Here is a 20,923-nt window from a genome sequence, read left to right as displayed (position 1 = left end):
CAGCATGGTATTTGTTATTTCTCTGTGTTGTTAGAATGGCAGCATGGTATTTATTATTTCTCTGTGTTGTTAGAATGGCAGCATGGTATTTGTTATTTCTCTGTGTTGTTAGAATGGCAGCATGGTATTTGTTATTTCTCTGTGTTGTTAGAATGGCAGCATGGTATTTGTTATTTCTCTGTGTTGTTAGAATGGCAGCATGGTATTTGTTATTTCTCTGTGTTGTTAGAATGGCAGCATGGTATTTGTTATTTCTCTGTGTTGTTAGAATGGCAGCATGGTATTTATTATTTCTCTGTGTTGTTAGAATGGCAGCATGGTATGTATTATTTATCAAATCAAATCAAATGTTATTGGTCACATACACATGGTTAGCAGATGTTAATATGAGTGTAGCGAAATGCTTGTGCTTCTAGTTCCGACCATGCAGTAATATCTAACAAGTAATCTAACAATTTCACAACAACTACCTTATACACACAAGTGTAAAGGAATGAATAAGAATATGTACATATAAATATATGGATGAGCGATGGCCGAACGGCGTAGGCAAGATGCAGTAGATGGTATAGAGTACAGTATATACATATGAGATGAGTAATGTAGGGTATGTAAACATTATATAAAGTGGCATTGTTTAAAGTGGCTGGTGATACATTTATTACATCCATTTTTTTATTATTAAAGTGGCTGGAGTTGAGTCAGTATGTTGGCAGCAGCCACTTAATGTTAGTGATGGCTGTTTAACAGTCTGATGGCCTTGAGATAGAAGCTGTTTTTCAGTCTCTCGGTCGCAGCTTTGATGCACCTGTACTGACCTCGCCTTCTGGATGATAGCGGGGTGAACAGGCAGTGGCTCGGGTGGTTGTTGTCCTTGATGGTATTTTTGGCCTTCCTGTGACATCGGGTGGTGTAGGTGTCCTGAAGGGCAGGTAGTTTGCCCCCGGTGATGCGTTGTGCAGACCTGTTGCGCATTCTTCACCACACTGTCTGTGTGGGTGGACCATTTCAGTTTGTCTGTGATGTGTACGCCGAGGAACTTAAAACTTTCCACCTTCTCCACTACTGTCCCGTCGATGTGGATAGGGGAGTGCTCCCTCTGCTGTTTCCTGAAGTCCACGATCATCTCCTTTGTTAGAATGGCAGCATGGTATGTATTCTTTCTCTGTGTTAGAATGGCAGCATGGTCTTTCTTTAATTGGATAGAGCAGTAAGATCTTATAAGAAGATGATGTACAAAACTCTCACAAAAACACCTATTTCCTCTCATAAACCGTAGGGCCCTTTGATTTATCTTAACATGACATTTTACTTTAAGTGGAATATCTCGTTCTGAAATCTACCTCGGTCAAAATGTCCACTGACCGGGTTACGGCTTCTCATCAAGCCCAGGAAAACAAACTGTCACAAAAAAACACAACCCAAAATGTGTCTGCCTAAATAACCCAGAGAGACAGAATAAAACGTTTTGTTAAGAAAAAAAGACAGATTGTTTTCTCAGCGTCTCCTCTGTTTGTTTGTTCTCCTGTGTTTCGCCACGGGCTCATGTACGCTAAGCCGCGGCTCACAGGGAGAAATCTGGGGCTTCTGAACCCAGAGAAGAAATTCAGGCTGCCACTGACGGAAGCTAAGAGACTCTCTGATTGGATGAGGTAATCCAGGAGGTTAATACTATAAGGTTAAAGTACCTCTCCTCTTTCCTCCTGCCCCCACAATCCCTCCTCCACATTCCCCTCTTTAAAGAAAACAGAGGCACAGGGTTCATGGCTGACGTCAGGTTCCCAATGGTAGTCCCTGCTGCCCCCCACTAATCCACTGTCTTTGACCCCTCCTACCCCCATACTGCTGCTACTACCCAGGACCCCCCTAACCATAACCCCTTCTATCCCCCGTGCTACAGCCCAGGACCGAACCATAACCTCTCCTATCCCCGTGCTGCAGCCCAGGACCTAACCATAACCACTCCTATCCCCCGTGCTACAGCCCAGGACCTAACCATAACCTCTCCTATCCCCCGTGCTGCAGCCCAGGACCTAACCATAACCACTCCTATCCCCCATGCTTCAGCCCAGGACCTAACCATAACCACTCCTATCCCCCGTGCTGCAGCCCAGGACCTAATCATAACCCCTCCTATCCCCCATGATGCAGCCCAGGACCTAACCATAACCACTCCTATCCCCGGTGCTGCAGCCCAGGACCTAATCATAACCACTCCTATCCCCCGTGCTGCAGCCCAGGACCTAATCATAACCCATCCTATCCCCCATGATGCAGCCCAGGACCTAACCATAACCTCTCCTATCCCCCGTGCTGCAGCCCAGGACCTAATCATATCCCCTCCTATCCCCCATGATGCAGCCCAGGACCTAATCATAACCTCTCCTATCCCCCGTGATGCAGCCCAGGACCTAACCATAACCTCTCCTATCCCCCATGATGCAGCCCAGGACCTAACCATAACCTCTCCTATCCCCCATGCTGCAGCCCAGGACCTAACCATAACCCCCGGGACAGACCTAATCCTGTATTTGGACACCTGCGGTGAGATGAGGTGAAGGGCGATTTCTGTTGTTTTCTGCTTCTTAGTGCGTGTTAGTGAATACAGAGGACACAGCAGTATGGTAAGTATGATCAGGGCTGTCGTACCAGGGATGTATTCATTATATAGGTCACATCAATCAGAGCATGACTGATAGGTAGTCAAATCAGATAACATAGAACCTACGATGTCTACAAAGACAAAATCACATACAGGTACACAAAATAGATGGTCCAGGCAATCAGAGAGCTCCTTGCGCATGACATGGCCATAGTATATATTCTAGAGAGGGTTGGGGCATGCACCAGGGTCTGAGTATGTATAGAGTCTGGGTGAAGAGACACACACGAACTTAACTAAGCTCTATTTTCAGTATTTTACCAGCCCTCCTCCTTCCTCCCTCCCCAACATCCCTCCCTACCTCTCCCTGTTCTCTGTAAGCAGCGATGGTCTCCCTCTCCCTGGTCTCTGTTAGCAGCGATGGTCTCCCTCTCCCTGGTCTCTGTTAGCAGCGATGGTCTCCCTTTCCCTGGTCTCTGTAAGCAGCGATGGTCTCCCTCTCCCTAGTCTCTGTTAGCAGCGATGGTCTCCCTCTCCCTAGTCTCTGTTAGCAGCGATGGTCTCCCTCTCCCTGGTCTCTGTTAGCAGCGATGGTCTCCCTCTCCCTGGTCTCTGTAAGCAGCGATGGTCTCCCTCCCTACCTCTCCTTGGTCTCTGTAAGCAGCGATAGTCTCCCTCTCCCTGATCTCTGCTAGCAGCGATGGTCTCCCTCTCTCTGGTCTCTGTTAGCAGCGATGGTCTCCCTCTCCCTAGTCTCTGTTAGCAGCGATGGTCTCCCTCTCCCTGGTCTCTGTAAGCAGCGATGGTCTCCCTCTCCCTGGTCTCTGTTAGCAGCGATGGTCTCCCTCTCTCTGGTCTCTGTGAGCAACGACGGTCTCCCTCTCTGGTCTCTGTAAGTAGCGATGGTCTCCCTCTCTCCCTCTCTCTGGTCTCTGTTAGCAGCGATGGTCTCCCTTTCCCTGGTCTCTGTAAGCAGCGATGGTCTCCCTCTCCCTAGTCTCTGTTAGCAGCGATGGTCTCCCTCCCTACCTCTCCTTGGTCTCTGTAAGCAGCGATGGTCTCCCTCTCCCTGATCTCTGCTAGCAGCGATGGTCTCCCTCTCTCTGGTCTCTGTTAGCAGCGATGGTCTCCCTCTCCCTGGTCTCTGTTAGCAGCGATGGTCTCCCTCTCTCTGGTCTCTGTTAGCAGCGATGGTCTCCCTCTCTCTGGTCTCTGTGAGCAACGACGGTCTCCCTCTCTGGTCTCTGTAAGCAGCGATGGTCTCCCTCTCTCTGGTCTCTGTAAGCAGTGATGGTCACCCTCTCTCCCTCTCTCTGGTCCCTGTAAGCAGCGATGGTCTCCCTCTCTCCCTCTCTGGGCTCTGTGAGCAGCGATGGTCTCCCTCTCTCAATCTCTCTGGTCTCTGTAAGCAGCGATGGTCTCCCTCTCTCCCTCTCTGTTCTCTGTGAGCAGCGATGGTCTCCCTCTCTCCCTCTCTCTGGTCTCTGTAAGCTGCGTTGGTCTCCCTCTCTACCTCTCTCTGGTCTCTGTGAGCAGCGATGGTCTCCCTGTCTACCTTCCTCCCTCCTAGCTTTGGGACACAACTTCAGGAGTGTGTGTATTGGCTGGACTCCCTGAGTTGTGCATCATTCTGGTGGTTGGCGACGGAAAATAACACTACCACAATATAGCCGGTTTCACTAAAAAGCATTTCCTGTCAAGAAAAGCATATGTATAACCTCTAGGAACTCTACTTACCAGATGTAAAGTGAAATGTGTCCCTCGCTATCAAATAAACGTCAGAATCCAACTTTTGTCTGAACCGCACCATATTAATAAAGCTAACTCCCTCCCTCTCCATGTTCTCTGTGCTCAGCGATGGTCTCCCTCCCTCCCTCCCTCTCCATGTTCTCTGTGCTCAGCGATGGTCTCCCTCCCTCCCTCCCTCTCCATGTTCTCTGTGCTCAGCGATGGTCTCCCTCCCTCCCTCCCTCCCTCTCCATGTTCTCTGTGCTCAGCGATGGTCTCCCTCTCTCCCTCCCTCTCCATGTTCTCTGTGCTCAGCGATGGTCTCCCTCCCTCCCTCCCTCTCCATGTTCTCTGTGCTCAGCGATGGTCTCCCTTCCTCCGTCACTCTCCCTGTTCTTTGTGCTCAGCGATGGTCTCCCTTCCTCCGTCACTCTCCCTGTTCTCTGTGAGCAGCGATGGTCTCCCTCCCTCCGTCACTCTCCCTGTTCTCTGTGAGCAGCGATGGTCTCCCTTCCTCCGTCTCTCTCCCTGTTCTCTGTGCTCAGCGATGGTCTCCCTCCCTCCGTCTCTCTCCCTGTTCTCTGTGAGACCAACCAGCAGCAGTAGTGGTAGGTCAGTCTTGACTTACTTTCCGTCGGCCAGGTTGAGAGAGCGGAACAGAGGGTAGCCCTCAGGGGCGGGCTTGCCTCTCTGGTCCTCATACAGGAAGACGGGTGAGCGTCCCACCTCCACTCCCAGCTGCTGCACACCCTGGTCACTGTAAACAGACAGCAGGAAGGACTGGAGGCCGGCCTTGGGCCTGAGGGTGGTCAGGATGGAGAAGTCTTCAGGGAACTCACCTCCTACAGAACACACAGGTTGGGTTAGAATAACACAGATACAGTAACACCCCCCAACACAATGCACAGAACACATGTTAGATCAGGTTAGAAATACAGGGAACTGATTCAATCATAAGATGCAACTGATTCAATCATAAGATGCAACTGATTCAATCATAAGATGCAACTGATTCAATCATAAGATGCAACTGATTCAATCATACAATCATAAGATGCAACTGATTCAATCATAAAATGCGACTGATTCAATCATAAGATGTGACTGATTCAATCATAAGATGCGACTGATTCAATCATAAGATGCGACTGATTCAATCATAAGATGTGACTGATTCAATCATAAGATGCAACTGATTCAATCATAAGATGCAACTGATTCAATCATAAGATATGTATTATTGAGTAACAAAAACAGAAATCACAGGTGAGGACATTTCAATTCAGTTACCCTTTACATTTACACAATCATATACAGTTTCCTATAGACACACATTGTGTTTAAGTCTAATTTGTTCTCCAACTACCCCAGGTTTACAGTCTCTCAAGCATCCAGATAGACCTAAGCTAATCAGTTATTCATTCCAGCAGGAATCAAACCCAAGCGTCACACTCTACCAACTAAACCACACGGGACCTGAGCTAATCGTATACTACTTTATCCATGTACATACATTTCCAGGCTTGATGACAACGATATGTATTTTAGGGCAAAGATATTGAACGTGTAAAATCTCACGTATTTAGAGTACCATTTTCCTTTCAGAAGAGCCAAATTGGAGGGCAACCAATGTCTGAACATTAAAACAGATTTATTGACTCTTTTCCTGAGTTTATTAAAACACAAACAATTCTCCATTAGCGATTTGAAAAGTTGCGCCAAAGAGGAATACAATTTATAAAAAATATCCTACAAAACGTTAAGAGGACATTAGGACATGAGTTAGTCCAACGAAACAGATCTATGAATAAGTCATACTTGGGCTTTAACACCCAAATTAAATAAATCAGTATTTACTGTATCACATAAAACACCTGAAACAACTCTGGCGCATAATCCAGACTCATAATTACAGTTTATTATTTCTACATTAAGGCCATTGAGTTCATTTTTTTCATTCCAATCAAGCCTTCCCTCTCAGCCAGATTCTCTCTCTCTCTGGGTGTTGGTGTTAGACTAGCTAGTTCTCTCAGCCAGATCCTCTCTCTCTAGGGTTGGTGGTAGACTAGCTAGTTCTCTCAGCCAGATTCTCTCTCTCTGGGGGTTGGTGGTAGACTAGCTAGTTCTCTCAGCCAGATACTCTCTCTGGGGGTTGGTGGTAGACTAGCTAGTTCTCTCAGCCAGATTCTCTCTCTCTGGGGGTTGGTGGTAGACTAGCTAGTTCTCTCAGCCAGATTCTCTCTCTCTCTGGGGGTTGGTGGTAGACTAGCTAGATCTCTCAGCCAGATTCTCTCTCTCTGGGGGTTGGTGGTAGACTAGCTAGTTCTCTCAGCCAGATCATCTCTCTCTGGGGGTTGGTGTTAGACTAGCTAGTTCTCTCAGCCAGATTCTCTCTCTCTCTGGGGGTTGGTGGTAGACTAGCTAGATCTCTCAGCCAGATTCTCTCTCTCTGGGGGTTGGTGGTAGACTAGCTAGTTCTCTCAGCCAGATTCTCTCTCTCCCTGGGGGTTGGTGTTAAACTAGCTAGTTCTCTCAGCCAGATTCTCTCTCTGGGAGTTGGTGGTAGACTAGCTAGATCTCTCAGCCAGATTCTCTCTCTCTGGGGGTTGGTGGTAGACTAGCTAGTTCTCTCAGCCAGATTCTCTCTCTCTCTGGGGGTTGGTGTTAAACTAGCTAGTTCTCTCAGCCAGATCCTCTCTCTCTGGGGTTTGGTGGTAGACTAGCTAGTTCTCTCAGCCAGATTCTCTCTCTCTCTGGGTGTTGGTGGTAGACTAGCTATCTCTCTCAGCCAGATTATCTCTCTCTGGGGGTTGGTGTTAGACTAGCTAGTTCTCTCAGCCAGATCCTCTCTCTCTGGGGGTTGGTGGTAGACTAGCTAGTTCTCTCAGCCAGATTCTCTCTCTCTGGGGTTTGGTGGTAGACTAGCTAGTTCTCTCAGTCAGATTCTCTCTCTCTCTGGGGGTTGGTGGTAGACTAGCTAGTTCTCTCAGCCAGATTCTCTCTCTCTGGGGGTTGGTGTTAAACTAGCTAGTTCTCTCAGCCAGATTCTCTCTCTCTAGGGTTGGTGGTAGACTAGCTAGATCTCTCAGCCAGATTCTCTCTCTCTGGGGGTTGGTGGTAGACTAGCTAGTTCTCTCAGCCAGATACTCTCTCTGGGGGTTGGTGGTAGACTAGCTAGATCTCTCAGCCAGATTCTCTCTCTCTGGGGGTTGGTGGTAGACTAGCTAGTTCTCTCAGCCAGATACTCTCTCTGGGGGTTGGTGGTAGACTAGCTAGTTCTCTCAGCCAGATTCTCTCTCTCTCTGGGGGTTGGTGGTAGACTAGCTAGTTCTCTCAGCCAGATTCTCTCTCTCTGGGTGTTGGTGGTAGACTAGCTAGATCTCTCAGCTAGATCCTCTCTCTCTGGGGGTTGGTGGTAGACTAGCTAGTTCTCTCAGCCAGATTCTCTCTCTCTCTGGGGGTTGGTGGTAGACTAGCTAGTTCTCTCAGCCAGATTATCTCTCTGGGAGTTGGTGGTAGACTAGCTAGATCTCTCAGCCAGGTTCTCTCTCTGGGGTTGGTGTTAAACTAGCTAGTTCTCTCAGCCAGATTCTCTCTCTTTGGGGGTTGGTGGTAGACTAGCTAGTTCTCTCAGCCAGATCATCTCTCTCTGGGGGTTGGTGGTAGACTAGCTAGTTCTCTCAGCCAGATTCTCTCTCTCTGGGGGTTGGTGTTAAACTAGCTAGTTCTCTCAGCCAGATCCTCTCTCTCTGGGGTTTGGTGGTAGACTAGCTAGTTCTCTCAGCCAGATTCTCTCTCTCTCTGGGTGTTGGTGTTAGACTAGCTAGTTCTCTCAGCCAGATCCTCTCTCTCTGGGGGTTGGTGGTAGACTAGCTAGTTCTCTCAGCCAGATTCTCTCTCTCTGGGGGTTGGTGGTAGACTAGCTAGTTCTCTCAGACAGATTCTCTCTCTCTGGGGGTTGGTGGTAGACTAGCTAGATCTCTCAGCCAGATTCTCTCTCTCTGGGGGTTGGTGGTAGACTAGCTAGTTCTCTCAGCCAGATTCTCTCTCTCTGGGGGTTGGTGGTAGACTAGCTAGTTCTCTCAGCCAGATTCTCTCTCTCTAGGGTTGGTGGTAGACTAGCTAGTTCTCTCAGCCAGATTCTCTCTCTCTGGGGTTGGTGAGGAAGGAATACAGCACTGCAACATAATCAGATCAGGGATGGTATCTCCTGTCAAAAGCCTTGGCAGGACTAACAAAAGACACTTTTAAACACCGCTCCCTTCTGCGCTGCACAGCCAGGATTTGGGGTAAGACAGAGAGAGGATGGAGGGGAACAGAGGGATGGAAGGACAGGGTTTGTCTTACCTGGGAAAAGCTGCTTGGTGGGGGCACTGATCTGGGCTTGCTTTCCAACTCTGTAGGCTGTGTCCGGCTTAGATGCTCTTCGGTTTGTGCAAAATCCTGATGTTTTCCTAACTCCTTCGGGGGAATTGTGAAAGTCTAATACTTTCAGCACATCCACTGGTTCAGCTGTTGGAGAGAGAGAGAACACGATTTATAATCTGACAAGAACTTCACAAAGCACCTGAATCTTTGTTTCAACAGTTAGAATATCAAGCAACCATAATCTATTGCAATCTACACAAAATGTATGTCACATCATAACGAACCACTGTTTGATTCATGAACATGGATTTATAGCCTTCAAAAGAAAACACACTTTAATCCAGTAAACCATCTATAAAGTGTTACCGAATATCTTGCTCTTTTAATGAGAAATCATATCTGTCTACTGAATACTTCCATTCTGGTGATAACCTAATGAGGAAAGACTTCAAATAATTGAACATAGACAGATGCATTGGCCCCCTTGCTCCACTGGCTACATATCCCCCTATCTCCCTTGGCTACATATCCCCCTGTCTCCCCTGGCTACATATCCCCCTGTCTCCCCTGGCTACATATCCCCCTGTCTCCCCTGGCTACATATCCCCCTGTCTCCCCTGGCTACATATCCCCCTGTCTCCCCTGGCTACATATCCCCCTATCACCCCTGGCTACATATCCCCCTGTCTCCCCTAGTTACATATCCCCCTGTCTCCCCTGGCTACATATCCCCCTGTCTCCCTTGGCTACATATCCCCCTGTCTCTCCTGGCTACATATCCCCCTGTCTCTCCTGGCTACATATCCCCCACCCCTTAACCCTCCACCATCCTCCTCCTCCCAGAAACAGGAGCCACCATCCTCCTCCTCCCAGAAACAGGAGCCACCATCCTCCTCCTCCTCCCAGAAACAGGAGCCACCATCCTCCTCCTCCCAGAAACAGGAGCCACCATCCTCCTCCTCCCAGAAACAGGAGCCACCATCCTCCTCCTCCCAGAAACAGGAGCCAACATCCTCATCCTCCCAGAAACAGGAGCCACCATTCTCCTCCTCCTCCCAGAAACAGGAGCCACCATCCTCCTCCTCCCAAAAACAGGAGCCACCATCCTCCTCCTCCTCCCAGAAACAGGAGCCACCATCCTCATCCTCCCAGAAACAGGAGCCACCATCCTCCTCCTCCTCCCAGAAACAGGAGCCACCATCCTCCTCCTCCTCCCAGAAACAGGAGCCACCATCCTCCTCCTCCCAGAAACAGGAGCCACCATCTTCCTCCTCCTCCCAGAAACAGGAGCCACCATCCTCCTCCTCCTCCCAGAAACAGGAGCCACCATCCTCCTCCTCCCAGAAACAGGAGCCACCATTCTCCTCCTCCTCCCAGAAACAGGAGCCACCATCCTCATCCTCTCAGAAACAGGAGCCACCATCCTCCTCCTCCTCCCAGAAACAGGAGCCACCATCCTCCTCCTCCCAGAAACAGGAGCCACCATCCTCCTCCTTCCAGAAACAGGAGCCACCATCCTCATCCTCCCAGAAACAGGAGCCACCATCCTCCTCCTCCTCCCAGAAACAGGAGCCACCATCTTCCTCCTCCCAGAAACAGGAACCAGCTCACTGAGACACCTCTGTGTGATCAGCAGGCCCATCTAACACTGTACTATACCATGTGACAGGAAGTACGTCTATCAGCAGAATGACTACTAGTAGCATAATAAACTGGCCGATCTTACAACACAGTACTGTGGATATAGGTTTACTTTGATAAGGGTCACAGTCAGAGCCTGCACTCGGCATTTCCCATTCCCTTCTACTATCTGTTGCTCTTTACATAAAGGAGCCAGTGTTTGATCCGACACCCCAGTGAGACAGACTCATGGGAAAGCTGGGGTGGGGACCATACTCTTATCGAAACGCCTTCTCAATGTTAACAACAGCTGTATGATAGGGCTGTGAGACAGGGAGGTAGAGGACTACTCCCAAGAGTTCAAACTTGAGACTTAGTATAGCAACGAATGCAGTAGAACCATACTCTGTCTTTACAAGCCATATATTAGTGGATTGTTAAGGGGCTAATACCATACTCTGTCTTTACAAGCCATATACTAGTGGATTGTTAAGGGGCTAGTGCCATACTCTGTCTTTACAAGCCATATACTAGTGGATTGTTAAGGGGCTAATACAATACTCTGTCTTTACAAGCCATATACTAGTGGATTGTTAAGGGGCTAGTGCCATACTCTGTCTTTACAAGCCATATACTAGTGGATTGTTAAGGGGCTAGAACCATACTCTGTCTTTACAAGCCATATACTAGTGGATTGTTAAGGGGCTAGTGCCATACTCTGTCTTTACAAGCCATATACTAGTGGATTGTTAAGGGGCTAGAACCATACTCTGTCTTTACAAGCCATATACTAGTGGATTGTTAAGGGGCTAGTGCCATACTCTGTCTTTACAAGCCATATACTAGTGGATTGTTACGGGGCTAGAACCATACTCTGTCTTTACAAGCCATATACTAGTGGATTGTTAAGGGGCTAGAACCATAATATGTCTTTACAAGCCATATACTAGTGGATTGTTAAGGGGCTAATACCATACTCTGTCTTTACAAACCATATACTAGTGGATTGTTAAGGGGCTAGTACCATACTCTGTCTTTACAAGCCATATACTAGTGGATTGTTACGGGGCTAGTGCCATACTCTGTCTTTACAAGCCGTATACTAGTGGATTGTTAAGGGGCTAATACCATACTCTGTCTTTACAAGCCATATACTAGTGGATTGTTAAGGGGCTAGTACCATACTCTGTCTTTACAAGCCATATACTAGTGGATTGTTAAGGGGCTAATACCATACTCTGTCTTTACAAGCCATATACTAGTGGATTGTTAAGGGGCTAGTACCATACTCTGTCTTTACAAGCCATATACTAGTGGATTGTTACGGGGCTAGTACCATACTCTGTCTTTACAAGCCATATACTAGTGGATTGTTAAGGGGCTAGTGCCATACTCTGTCTTTACAAGCCATATACTAGTGGATTGTTAAGGGGCTAATACCGTACTCTGTCTTTACAAGCCATATACTAGTGGATTGTTAAGGGGCTAGAACCATACTCTGTCTTTACAAGCCATATACTAGTGGATTGTTAAGGGGCTAATACCATACTCTGTCTTTACAAGCCATATACTAGTGGATTGTTAAGGGGCTAGTACCATACTCTGTCTTTACAAGCCATATACTAGTGGATTGTTAAGGGGCTAATACCATACTCTGTCTTTACATGCCATATACTAGTGGATTGTTAAGGGGCTAGTACCATACTCTGTCTTTACAAGCCATATACTAGTGGATTGTTAAGGGGCTAGTACCATACTCTGTCTTTACAAGCCATATACTAGTGGATTGTTAAGGGGCTAGTACCATACTCTGTCTTTACAAGCCATATACTAGTGGATTGTTACGGGGCTAGTACCATACTCTGTCTTTACAAGCCATATACTAGTGGATTGTTAAGGGGCTAGTGCCATACTCTGTCTTTACAAGCCATATACTAGTGGATTGTTAAGGGGCTAATACCGTACTCTGTCTTTACAAGTCATATACTAGTGGATTGTTACGGGGCTAGTACCATACTCTGTCTTTACACGGTGCAGAACCAGCCCTATACTATTATATCCTATGTATTCTAAACTAAATATTCCATCCACATACTGTCCATAATATCTATACATCACATACGTACAGTACCAGTCAAAAAATTGGACACAACTACTAATTCAAGTGTTTTTCTTTATTTTTACTGTTATCTACATTGTAGAATAATAGTGAAGACATCAAAACTATGAAATAACACATATGGAATCATGTAGTAACCATAAATATTGATACGCCCGGACTCTGACATTGCTCGTCCTAATATTTATATATTTCTTAATTCCATTCTTTTACTTTTAGATTTGTGTATATTTTTGTGAATTGTTAGATATTACTGCACAGTTGGAGCTAGGAACACAAGCATTTCGCTACACCCCCAATAACATCTGCTAAACATGTGTATGTGACCAACAAAATTAGATTTGATTTTGATTGGGCTGTCTAAAAGCCTCAAATAGGCCTTCCTGTGGGTTTGGTCTAAAACCACTGTTTGGTTTGGCACAGAGACTGTCAGATCATTCACAAGTTTCTTTAGCTACTTTATACAAGATGTTATAAAACATGTATATTTCCCTCTCGACACACTTAGGCAAGCAGACACTCCAGTAGTTACAGCAAACTAACTTCCTGCTTCATTCTTCTCAATGCTGCATGTTGGGAAGCCTGTCCCTGTTTCAACATGAAGCTATTTCCATTGTATAAAAGGATGTCTTCAGTATTAACTAGGCTATACATATACATGACTACTGAGCCTAAACCAACAGAGTCCATAATGATTTGGTTTCACCTCAAACCAAACGCATGACATGCTTTAACATATTTACTACGGTTCAATAGCTAATGTTCCCTCTAAGCTAGTAGTCACGAGACTACCGCACAGAAATATTATCCCACAGAGAGAAGCACGATATTGAACTTCACTCAACTTTAAAGAGCAGTGGTCACCAACTGGTCGACCAGTCGATCGCGACCGATCTCCAAGACATTCCTAGTCGATCGGCTAACATTTCTGTAAAAACCCCAATGATAAAGCCTTGGTGGTAGGTGTACCCAATTCAGCTGCTCTGCACACCGGGTAGGCGAACTGTTGCAAATTTGAACCATTTCATGTGTCTGAAGGTACAACTCTGCCTTCCCGGCGGGCACAGAGAACAAATCAAGTGCACTATAGGCCTACCACTGGCCAATCGGATGGCTCAGATGACCGTGTCTGCAGTAATGTAGCAGGTGTAAAAGAATGATACAGTAAAGTTGATTCGGTGAGATTTCTAAACGTTTAAAACCACGACTAGAGAGAGACTGTCAACGAATACAGTAAAGAGCTGCTGTTTTTACGAGTGAGTTCATGTTTAAGTTCTTACTCAGTGCTGTCAACACTTTGAATTTAACACTTTTATAAGCCATAAAATGCCCGTTCTTCCTATTTCCACTCAGCGCTACAACAAGCACTGCAGCAGTAATGAATGAGTAGGAAAGTGTATCTATAGGCTTGAGTTGTTGTCTAATATCGAGGAATATTTCACTTTCTCTGTTCATAGGAGTAACAACATCAATTGGTGCATGATGCAGAAATATTGCGGTGTGACTCGAGTTCCGCCATCATCTGGAAGACGGTGTCCCTTTTTGGTCAGTGTCAGTGGAGGAAAGGGAGAGTGGAGGGACGTTGAGAGACGGACCCTCAGTCTACTGCTCTCTCTCTGCTGAGACTGACCCTCAGTCTGCTGCTCTCTCTCTCCGCTGAGACGGACCCTCAGTCTGCTGCTCTCTCTCTCCGCTGAGACTGACCCTCAGTCTGCTGCTCTCTCTCTCCGCTGAGACTGACCCTCAGTCTGCTGCTCTCTCCCTCTGCTGAGACGGACCCTCAGTCTGCTGCTCTCTCTCTGCTGAGACTGACCCTCAGTCTGCTGCTCTCTCTCTCCGCTGAGACGGACCCTCAGTCTGCTGCTCTCTCTCTCCGCTGAGACTGACCCTCAGTCTGCTGCTCTCTCTCTCCGCTGAGACTGACCCTCAGTCTGCTGCTTTCTCCCTCTGCTGAGACTGACCCTCAGTCTGCTGCTCTCTCCCTCCGCTGAGACTGACCCTCAGTCTGCTGCTCTCTCTCTCCGCTGAGACGGACCCTCAGTCTGCTGCTCTCTCTCTCCGCTGAGACTCACCCTCAGTCTGCTGCTTTCTCTCCGCTGAGACTGATCCTCAGTCTGCTGCTCTCTCTCTCCGCTGAGACGGACCCTCAGTCTGCTGCTCTCTCTCCGCTGAGACTGATCCTCAGTCTGCTGCTCTCTCTCTCCGCTGAGACGGACCCTCAGTCTGCTGCTCTCTCTCTCCGCTGAGACGGACCCTCAGTCTGCTGCTCTCTCTCTCCGCTGAGATGGACCCTCAGTCTGCTGCTCTCTCTCTCCGCTGAGACTGACCCTCAGTCTGCTGCTCTCTCTCTCCGCTGAGACGGACCCTCAGTCTGCTGCTCTCTCTCTCCGCTGAGACTGACCCTCAGTCTGCTGCTCTCTCTCTCCGCTGAGACTGACCCTCAGTCTGCTGCTCTCTCTCTCCGCTGAGACGGACACTCAGTCTACTGCTCTCTCTCTCCGCTGAGACTGACCCTCAGTCTGCTGCTCTCTCTCTCCGCTGAGACTGACCCTCAGTCTGCTGCTCTCTCTCTCCGCTGAGACTGACCCTCAGTCTGCTGCTCTCTCTCTCCGCTGAGACGGACACTCAGTCTACTGCTCTCTCTCTCCGCTGAGACTGACCCTGTCTGCTGCTCTCTCTCTCCGCTGAGACTGACCCTCAGTTTGCTGCTCTCTCTCTCCGCTGAGACGGACACTCAGTCTACTGCTCTCTCTCTCCGCTGAGACTGACCCTCAGTCTGCTGCTCTCTCTCTCCGCTGAGACGGACACTCAGTCTACTGCTCTCTCTCTCCGCTGAGACTGACCCTCAGTCTGCTGCTCTCTCTCTCCGCTGAGACTGACCCTCAGTTTGCTGCTCTCTCTCTCCGCTGAGACGGACACTCAGTCTACTGCTCTCTCTCTCCGCTGAGACTGACCCTCAGTCTGCTGCTCTCTCTCTCCGCTGAGACGGACACTCAGTCTACTGCTCTCTCTCTCCGCTGAGACTGACCCTCAGTCTGCTGCTCTCTCTCTCCGCTGAGACTGACCCTCAGTTTGCTGCTCTCTCTCTCCGCTGAGACGGACACTCAGTCTACTGCTCTCTCTCTCCGCTGAGACTGACCCTCAGTCTGCTGCTCTCTCTCTCCGCTGAGACGGACACTCAGTCTACTGCTCTCTCTCTCCGCTGAGACTGACCCTCAGTCTGCTGCTCTCTCTCTCCGCTGAGACTGACCCTCAGTTTGCTGCTCTCTCTCTCCGCTGAGACTGACTGTCAGATGCAGGCGCCATCAGCCCACAAAACTAAAAATAAAAAGCAAATGATTTAAATGTATGCTCGCTCATCTGTGCTTCACAAGTAATAAAACAACGGATCTGTTACCGGTATGATCATATAGCTTACCTCAAAAAATTTATACAATTAAAAAAAGATAGCCCGAACGACAATGCATTGGCATTTTATTTTGTACAGTGGTTTCTTGCATCAAACAACACAACAACATTTTCAGGCACCTCCTTGTCCGACGGAGAAGTGGATAAACAGGTTAATGTCCAGCCTTGCATGTGTTTTTTTTTTAAGTCTCATGGAATGTAGGCCAACATTGAACACCACACATTAGCTGCTACGGTAGACTGAATGACAGATCAGCCCTGGACAAATGTAAAAAAAATAGGAACACAAGGTATTATCATAGTTTTTTTAACAGAAATGTTTGTCGATCAGCCTTGGAGTGTGCTCAGCTTTGAGGGAACGTTGCTCATCAGTAACGTTACAGGGTGAGAGAGAGGCTGATTAAGATATCTCCAAGACCACTTGGCCATATTGTATAATGTGAAACGTACCCAGGTAATCACTGGGCTCTTCTAAGTGAACTGAAAAACTCTTTGTGAGTGAGTTTCTCTTCTAACAGAGCATCTCTCTCTCTCTGTCTCTCTCTCGCTCTCTCTCTCTCTCTGTCTGTCTTTCTCTCTCTCTTTCTCTCTCTCTCTCTGTCTCTCTCTCTTTCTCTCTCTCTGTCTCTAGGCCTCATATATTCCAGATAGGTGGTGATTTGGCCAGTGGGCAACCCTCTCACCCACATGCTCCAAAAAATGAAATACACCCAAATCCATTTAAACACCAAATGAGTGTGTGCAGTCTTCTAAAACCTCCTATCTGATGACCTGGTGTGAGTTTACTCCTGGTTTGAGTTTACAGCTGGTGTGAGTTTACTCCTGGTGTGAGTTTACTCCTGGTGTGAGTTTACTCCTGGCTGCTGCGCAAATAAGGGACACATATATCCCAGTCCAAGTCCCTAGGTGGCACGGGAAGGAAAGGGGCCCTACATAACCCGAAGGGGAAAAGGGCCAAGAATCCACATACAGGGATTGCTGTTAAAGGGCCAACTCATAGTATCCATACAGGGACCTACCCTGATGCTATTAAAGGGCCAACTCATAGTATCCACATACAGGGACCTACCCTGATGCTATTAAAGGGCCAACTCATAGTATCCATACAGGGACCTACCCTGATGCTATTAAAGGGCCAACTCATAGTATCCACATACAGGGGCCTACCCTGATGCGGTTAAAGGGCCAACTCATAGTATCCATACAGGGGCCTACCCTGATGCTATTAAAGGGCCAACTCATAGTATCCATACAGGGGCCTACCCTGATGCGGTTAAAGGGCCAACTCATAGTATCCACATACAGGGACCTACCCTGATGTGGTTAAAGGGCCAACTCATAGTATCCATACAGGGGCCTACCCTGATGCTATTAAAGGGCCAACTCATAGTACTGTATCCACATACAGGGACCTACCCTGATGCGGTTAAAGGGCCAACTCATAGTATCCACATACAGGGACCTACCCTGATGCGGTTAAAGGGCCAACTCATAGTATCCACATACAGGGACCTACCCTGATGCGGTTAAAGGGCCAACTCATAGTATCCACACAGGGACCTACCCTGATGCGGTTAAAGGGCCAACTCATAGTATCCACATACAGGGACCTACCCTGATGTGGTTAAAGGGCCAACTCATAGTATCCACATACAGGGACCTACCCTGATGCGGTTAAAGGGCCAACTCATAGTATCCACATACAGGGACCTACCCTGATGCGGTTACTGGCTGGGCTAGATTAGAATGAAATATACATGAATTGCAGGTTTTGATGTGTTACTTGCCATGTTCACACAGATGGATATTAACGCAGATGTATAGACACGACAACAGCGTGTTTCGTGGGAGGCAGTTGTTGATGTGTTCAGAGCAGAGGAAGTTGGTGGGAGGAGCTTTATTGTAAAGACTGTAATGGAATGAATGGAACGGTATCAAACACATCAAACATGATATGGAAACCACGTTTGACTCAGGTTCATTTATTCCATTCCAGCCATTACAATGAGCCCATCCTTCTCCAGCTCCTCCAACCAGCCTCCACTGGTTCAGAGGGTCTCTGGTTCAAACCCAGGAGAGGGACGGAAGCAACATTGTTACCCATGGAGGAAGGATACATTCTGCTTCAGGGAGATGACCTTTTCACCTGCTGCTCCCTGAGACTCAAATAATGTATTCATCCAGAAATGTCTCTCCATCTCTCTTCTCTCACTCTACCTCTACCCCTCTCTCACTCTTCCCCTACTCTCTCCCCTGTTTGACTTCCATGTTCCAGTCTCAAACAAGACCTATTTTTGCTGGTGTGTCATACTAAGGAGAACGATCACTTTTTTTAAAGTGTGTGTTTTGTCTGTTCTCTTTAACTCTTTAAAATCCACTGCATAAAATATCAAAAGTGAATACCACATTGCAGCCTTCTACTTTAAAACGACACCAGAAATGTAAGTCTAATTATAAACTGGGTAGTTCAAGCTCTGAATGCTGATTGGCTGAAAGCCGTGGTATATCAGACCGTATACCACGGTATGACAAAACATGTATTTTTACTCCTTATTGCTAGTTCATAATAGCAATAAAGCACCTCGAGGGTTTGTGGTATATGGCCAATATACCTCGGCTAAGGGCTGTATCCAGGCAGTCCGCATTGTGTCCTGCGTAAGAGCAGCACTTAGCCGTGCTATATTGGCCATATACCCGACTCCCTTGTGCCTTATTGCTTAAATATATTGCTTAATTACAAGGCATCGTTATACAGTCCAAACAACATGTAATGTTAAATCAAAAGCACCCTCATGGACGAAAGGGAGAGTGGTCGTGATGACATTACCCAGAAATATTCCCAACAGGCCAATGTAAATCTACTTAGTCACTGATGAGACAGGGCTTGAACAAACCTACACCGACCAAACAGAACTGAAGACCACATCCCTTTCAGACCTGGTTGTCCATGTTTCATTGCCATTCAGTGAGCGAGAGAGAGGGTAGAGTAGAGTGGGTTTGTGAGGGTTTGTGAGGGCAGGAATGCACCAGAAAAGGAGCACATGAACCAGGGGCAGTGAAAACGTGTCTGTACACTGTTAGCTCAGAGGGCACCCTGCAGAAAACAGCTTAAATGATCCATAAACAGCTGCAGAGAAACTCAGAAAACACAAAGTGTATATAGGCTCATTGATATGAAAATGAATGAAAGTGACTAGACATTTATATAAATTTGAACAATGAAGAGGTCTGTGTAGGCCTTGTACTGTTCTGGGCAGTGTATAAAGCCATTAGTAAATATTGAACGACTGAAAGGGTTAACACATATACGTGAATTAATATAATACATCAACAGTTCATCGAAATACAATCAATCAGAACGTAAGTAAGAAGATTAGAATAAAGAAGACTGATGAGAACCAACGTCATCGCTGGTTTAGATTCAGTCTGATAAATTCACTCTTGAAATATCAAACAATATCATCCTGTAGTAATGAGTGTATTGATAAAAGAAGGACGCATGTATTCTAGACTAACTATAAGGGGTCTGTAATCCTGAAGACCTGAACTCATTGACTAGCTCATCTCCCGTTATGAGAGTAGGCCTGGCCTGGTCTGCAGGCCTATAAAATAATACGGAAGTGCGAAGCATCAACCAATAAATGACCAGCACTTAGACTGGTAACATTCCCACGGTGGAGGGAACGCGCACCGCTCAGAGCTCAGACAACGCGGCCTTGTCACCCCAACCCAAACATGCAAGTGCAAAATTCAGGAAGGAAAGTTAGGTGTTGCACAAAGCCCTCCAGTCTCTCGTTGGGCTTCGGTGCGGACTAGGGCAGTGTGGAGAAAGGGTGATCCTTTTGGCAAATCAGTGATGTGCTGCTTGACCAGTCAGATCTATCAGAACGTCACGGCCCTCGAGACAGCTGCAGTGCGCGCCCGTCCATTGGGCCGCCCTCCACCATCCATGGCCAGAAATAATACGGGGAAATGTGCGGTGCCAGGCCAAAAAAGCTATTAAAGTCTAGTTAAACAATCACCTAATTAATCATACCCATATGACATACCCTTTCACAGTGGATCAGTCTGAATGGTCTGCCACACTGCACAACTCCCCAAAGATCGTGCATCACTGATCAATCGATGAGCGCACCATTGTCGGCATTCAATGCAATTTCATGATGTGCTCGTGAGTCGGGTCCGGAAATGTCCTGTGCCCCGGAGACATGAATAAAAACTGGCAGACACCTCTCCTCTTTAGCAAACGGTGAGGTTGCAATCTCAAACCGTGCGGAATTCCACCATGTTGACCTGGTGGAACCATGTCCACACACACCTAACGGACCAGAGGTTCAAATTAAGAACTTTTGTTCACCATAAATTTCGAAACGCTGTCTCTAAATAGGGTGCTATTGAAAATGTGTTTTACCCCTCCTTCATATCTAAACTAAGCAAGCGGAAAGAAAAGCAAGCGCACCAAATAAACATCGTGAGCAAATAAGTGGATGGTATATTAGCTATAATGTATCAAAATACATGTAACCAACATCGTCATAACCCTTTGAAACACATGACAGTGATACCTACATCTATTTGGGACTAATATCAATAGTGTTCAGCGCATATTTGGGTTCATATCTTTGAATGTAAATGTTCAATAAAATACGTGATTCACTTTACTTTGTGAGGTACATTTGTACCTCGACTTTAGGTAATTGTCCCGTGTGGCTCAGTTGGTAGAGCATGGTGTTTGCAACGCTAGGTGTGTGGGTTCGATTCCCACGGGGGACCAGTACGGAGAAAGAAATGTATGAAATGTATGCATTCACTACTGTAAGTCGCTCTGGATAAGAGCGTCTGCTAAATGACTAAAATGTAATTGGATCCACATACCTCTTGACCGAATCAATTAAGGACCGTCTCTTTCCTATCCTTCTTCTCACATGTAGTTACGTTGCTAATTGAAAATACCAAATGAATTACAGACATTTACCAAAAGCAGACCCTGTTGTGTTCCCTGACCTCTCCTCGTATCTCCATCATGTTTTAAGAGCAGAGTCCCCAATAAGGTTTCTGCATTGGGTGGCTGGTAGTCC

General features: G+C 47.1%; 1 protein-coding gene across 5 annotated transcripts in view; it reads right to left on the bottom strand.

Annotated features, from left to right (window-relative positions):
* LOC106590653 (collagen alpha-1(XI) chain) overlaps positions 1-20,923 on the bottom strand; it is a 209,906-nt gene that overhangs the window by 188,534 nt on the left and 449 nt on the right. For all 5 annotated transcript variants that reach the window (XM_045710693.1, XM_045710695.1, XM_045710694.1 and 2 more), the window contains exons 2-3: positions 8,678-8,842; positions 4,959-5,172 (exon numbers count right to left, since the gene is read on the bottom strand). In XM_045710693.1, the coding sequence (XP_045566649.1) occupies positions 4,959-5,172; positions 8,678-8,842 (379 nt within the window). The remainder of the gene's footprint in view (positions 1-4,958; positions 5,173-8,677; positions 8,843-20,923) is intronic.

The sequence above is a fragment of the Salmo salar genome, chromosome ssa29 (assembly GCF_905237065.1).
Source record: "Salmo salar chromosome ssa29, Ssal_v3.1, whole genome shotgun sequence".
Lineage (NCBI taxonomy): Eukaryota > Metazoa > Chordata > Actinopteri > Salmoniformes > Salmonidae > Salmo > Salmo salar.
Note: the sequence above shows the minus strand (reverse complement) of the source record. Positions and strands in the feature narration are given on the sequence as shown.